We start from the raw sequence: 4917 nt of genomic DNA on the forward strand, positions 1-4917 counted from the left end.
CGTTATTAGTTTGTTTGTCTTGTCCCCTCATCTCACCGTCGTCCACCCTCGACAGCTAGTCGAACACCAGATGCTATCCCTGGTCATTATGCACAATGCTACAGTGCGTGCGGCAACCCTCGGTTGAGACAATGATACCTCATATCCATATCCCTAACCTGACCCGTCCCACAAAAATTGTTGCCCCTCTAACCTCGAGTAAACCGGGAGTAATCGGTCGAAACCTACTAAACATAGATTTAAGATGAAATTTTTGTATAAACAAAACTTGAGTTAGCGGCTCCGCAAAGCTTATGCGATTGAGCCTTACAAATAAACGAATTGGAAAAAAAAAAGAATTTGTAATTTTTTTGAAGTCTAAACAATGTTTAAGAATATTTTTGTAAATCTGGCATCTGTGCGATGAACTGCCAGCCTCTCCTGGTTGCTTGCCAGCATAACCGCACGAGGTTTTGTTTTGGTGATTTGGTTGAGAAAACGCTGGACGGAGACGATTGGATTTTTGTTCTTTGCATTTAGAAACAAATTTACGTACACAAAACATGGGTGGTAATTCCAGGAAATTCAAAAAGGCTGAAAAAAGCAAAGTTAAATTGAAAGGAGCGAAACTGCCAAAGGGCACAAATGTGACCAAAACTAACTTCAAAGTACGCAAAATTGTGATCCCAGAGCAGATCAAACAACGGAACTTGACCGATGTGGCCGTTCTCTCTAATCGAAGCTTGACGGTGAAGGTGGGTATTCCATATTCTCACCAAAATGGGAAATAGAATTTCGTATTGCAATAAGGTTTTTCTTCTAGGATTGCTTGGCCAAACTGAAGCAAGCCAACTCCACCTCTAAATGTGATGGTCTCCGAGGCGTACGGGAAATTCTCGCCAAATTGCCCACCGAGGTGACCGAAAATTATCTCAGCACAGCCATCAAGTCGATCGCCAGTGTCTCGATTGATCAGGAACCGGAAGTGCGCCGAGATTGCTACAAAACTCTGGGGCTTCTTTTCGCTGCGGCTAAACAGGAAAATGTGTATCCCTTTTTCGAAACCCTGCTGTCGTTCCTACGCTGCGCCATGACTCACATTCAGCCGCGCATTCAGGAAGATTCGTTGCTACTGTTAGACACGTACCTGCTATACTTACCGCAGTTGGTGCTCCTGAACAGAGACAAAATCTTTCCCCAATTTCTTGACATGATATCGAAATTGAGAAAAGAAACGAAACCGGAGAGAACCTTGACTTTGAATCTGGACAAGAAATCGACAAGCACTAAGTGGAGAAGTCGTGTACTGATGAGGTTGACTGGAATGCTGAAAATATTACTCGATCACAAGAAAGAGGATGGAAGTAGGATACTCGAATTAGATGTCCCTGAGCCGATGGACACGATGGATGGAAGCAATCCGTAAGTGAACACAATAAGCTACAAATGTTCAATAAAATTATTATTTTTTCAGTTTCACCGTAAAATCATACAGCATTCCGGCTCGAACATTCAAAATAGACAATGATTTCGATGCGAAATCTCCATCTTATTTCCCACTGGTGCATCATCATTTGCTCCAAAACTGTCCCCTACCATCTCTGTTTCGGAAAACTATCGGCAAGGAGAATCTTACCATGTCCGATCAGGTAGACGAGGGATGCAAGCTAGAAACATACGTTAAAATGCTGATGCCTCTACTTTTCGAATCGTGGCTTGAGGTTCGCCCCGCCAACAGTGAGTCCGCTGAACACGTTCTCTCGCAAGAAGCGGCCACGACACTTGGCCTTCTGTTGGATATAGCCATCCTGTTGTGGGAACTGGTAGAGATATATGGCCGCGAGACGAACAATTTCGACATGAGCAAATGGTTCCGGGAGCAATACGCTGGGACTTTCAGTGGGCACATACTCGCTGGATTTCCTTACTATCAAAACACGACGAGTAAAAGCCAGCAGAAAGGACGTGAAAAGAGTGGAAGGAATATCGACGAGAAGTGCTATCAGCAGAATTTCAATATTTGCTATTTCTACTGTTGTTTGAGCGAAAATTTCCGCTCGGATAAAACCAAAAACTACGCTAAAGTGGTTAACTACATGGTGGGTTGTGTTAACGAATGGAATTTCCGCTCGCCGGAGGTGAACGCCCAGCTGCTGAAGGTTCTCCGCTATATGCTCCTCGAGACGGATTGCGCTAGCGTTAACCAAACGACCCGCGGTTTGCTCAAAACGCTGCTAGAGGTATACATTCAAGCCAAGTTACCACAGGAAACGCGCAACCAAATATTAATTCTGTTCTGCGACATCATCGTATTGAATGATCGGCTTTGGAGACAATATGGGTAAGTTGTAATAAACCGCTAAATTGCTAACGATTATGTTCAATCCTTTTTTACTTACAGCCAGGAAATTTTCACTCTCTGGTTGCGAATGTTGCCTAATCTTCTAAAAAAACCGACCATTGATATATCGGTGCTGAAGGCGTTGCTCTGCTTAGCCAAACAAAATAATGCCATTTTCCTGAAAAGCTTGGAAGAGAACGTGGAGGAAATCGTTGACAACCTCACGAGCATTAAAGTGGCTAACGAACGACACAAAAACGAAGGCTTATTGTTGATCGTGAATTTGATATTCTGGATCAATAGGAGAGAAACATTAGAAAAGTTATGCGACGCGGAACGGGTTAAGCAGATGAAATTGAATGATTCCACGAAAACATATTTTCTGAGTACATTACGAACAAGGATGCAATATTTGTGATTTCTTTGAAAAACTTTCAATTTAATATCAAACCATTATATAAATAAAAATAAGCAATAAAACGTCGTATTTTTGTGGTCTGAATTGCTTAACTGTTTCGATTAGCTCACCGTTCTCAAGCTAAATAGCTTTGAGCTGAACTCAGGCTTCCGCTTTTGCGTCGCAACGCTAAACGCTCGACTAACGTAATCTGTAAATTTCTAATCACAATTGCTTTCTTTTGTGAAAGAAAACGAACTAATCGTCATTCAGCGAATGGATCTGTATTTTCAGCTTGAGCTTGGGTAGACTGTACACTTCGTAGTTGCTCTCCGTGATTGACTCGAACTAGCGAAATTGAACAAAGAACACACTGACTGATACTTGGGGGTAGCAAATCATTTTATTGTACAAGCATCGAACATTCAAACTATAAATAGTCAATAACGAAGCCGGCCACGTCCTCACAGTCATCAGGGGAAGGGAAGGAATATAAGTAAGATACCCGCGACCCGAAGGGTCGCCTCTACAGCGTGGTTCCCTTGCGATTATCATGTAAGAAATAGTTGTTAGTTGAGAAAGGTAAAACCAGGATTCACCGAGGTAAGTGATGTGATTATGTAAACGCGAACTATAGACCACTTGACGAAACGCGGCAATCATGTTATGTTTGGGAAATTCTAGAAGGTATCCGAAAGGAACTCCACTGACACGAATCGATCCGGCGATATGCTCCGTTATTCATTGCGCGTACGCTTTACAGAAATCTAATCGCTACGGCAGAGAACCTGAGGTTACCAATGGAAATCTTAAATCAATCGAATCGGCTAAATATTCCGTTATTCATCGAGCGCACCCCTACGGAATTGAACGGACGTAGTTGCGGGGGATTTGTTGAACTGGTAATGGAGTCATCAACGGAACTCGTGGACAATTGCGCGTCACCGTACGCCTTATACCTCTTCGCAACACCACTGGAGGCTGGTGGAGAAATTCGGGACCGATGAACCAGTAGCCATTACTGTCCAGCGGATTCTGTCCCCACTTGGCCCCACTTGACAGAGCCCACCGTCAATCTTCCAATCCGGTCAGCTGCAGTAATTCTCCTATCTGAAACGCGACTAATTTCTTAAAATTGTGTGCTCCGATGAACCAACTGCCCAAAGTTTGGAGTTGGTCCACAGAATTTTCCACTGAAACTTTACGGTCAACACTCACGATGATTGTATGCAGTATTCGAGCCCCTAGTATGTCTGCCATTAATTCCAAATGTGGAACTGACTGGGTGCGACCTTATCAAAGAACACTGCACGGTGCATGAAAAAACTGGACTTTGCATTAAAAAAATGGACTTTTTTCGGATGGTAAAAAAAACAAGACAGATAATTGAGGTTGATAACTAGTGCTGAGACGAACCAGCCCAGGAGGCTGAAAGTCTCAAAAATAAAGAAAAAAAACTAACTATATTAGCTTACTTGCAAAAAAATCTACGACCTTCCGGCGGTTAACCAGAACATTCGCCATGGCGGACGAAAACATGCGTGTAGGTATGATTTCGAGTTCTTTCTTCGTTTTATTTATCAATTCCTTCTGTTGGAGTAGATCTTACGCTTCAGGTTTGCCCAGAAATTCTCGATGGGACGCAGCTGGGAGACGTTGGGCGGGTTCGACGACTTGGATACCACATCGATATTAAGCTGCTCCATCTCCTCTACCGACCGTCTCGAGTAGTGGGCCGAGGAAAGATCCGGCCAGAACACCGCGTCTTCGCCCTTCTGGTATTTCTTGATGAAAGACGCAACTTCCGGCAGGCACTTCGTACTATAAATTCCCCCGTTCACGGCCAGTTCGGAGCTAAAAAGAGCTTTGACATCCCCTTCTCGCTGATTGTCAGCCACAGCAGCACCTTCTTGGGAAACTTGTAGCGAACTCGTTTTTGTTCAGTTTCAACCCCAGTGCCATGCTAACTGCTGTCAAAACGATTTTTTATTCACTCAGTTTCAACCTAGTTTCGCACTAGGTTCAACTCAAAAGCTGTTAGTTTTGCACTGAGATGTTTCACGGGTTCGCACTCGGGTTCACCAATACAACTACACTGAACTAAAGATGTGCCATCCGCTCATGAGCTGTTCCGAAGAATCGACTCTTTGAAGTGAGTTGACGCGGAACAGCTCGCAAAAAAAATCAAACAGCTCTTCAG

The 4917-nt window shown here is 43.6% G+C and overlaps 1 protein-coding gene across 2 annotated transcripts; it reads left to right on the forward strand.

The window, feature by feature from the left end:
- Positions 1-431: 431 nt before the first annotated feature.
- On the forward strand, positions 432-2822 carry LOC129767768 (testis-expressed protein 10 homolog). Of its 2 annotated transcripts, none has more exons than XM_055768953.1 (4): positions 432-734; positions 803-1401; positions 1454-2320; positions 2381-2822. In XM_055768953.1, the coding sequence occupies exons 1-4, from the start codon at positions 543-545 to the stop codon at positions 2736-2738; spliced, it is 2016 nt and encodes a 671-aa protein (XP_055624928.1). In that variant the 5' UTR covers positions 432-542; the 3' UTR covers positions 2739-2822. The 2 variants fall into 2 exon arrangements, with proteins under 2 accessions (XP_055624928.1, XP_055624929.1); XM_055768954.1 differs by having other exon boundaries at positions 1475-2320.
- Positions 2823-4917: the final 2095 nt, after the last annotated feature.

The sequence above is a fragment of the Toxorhynchites rutilus genome, chromosome 2, assembly GCF_029784135.1.
Source record: "Toxorhynchites rutilus septentrionalis strain SRP chromosome 2, ASM2978413v1, whole genome shotgun sequence".
Classification (NCBI taxonomy): Eukaryota; Metazoa; Arthropoda; class Insecta; order Diptera; family Culicidae; genus Toxorhynchites; species Toxorhynchites rutilus.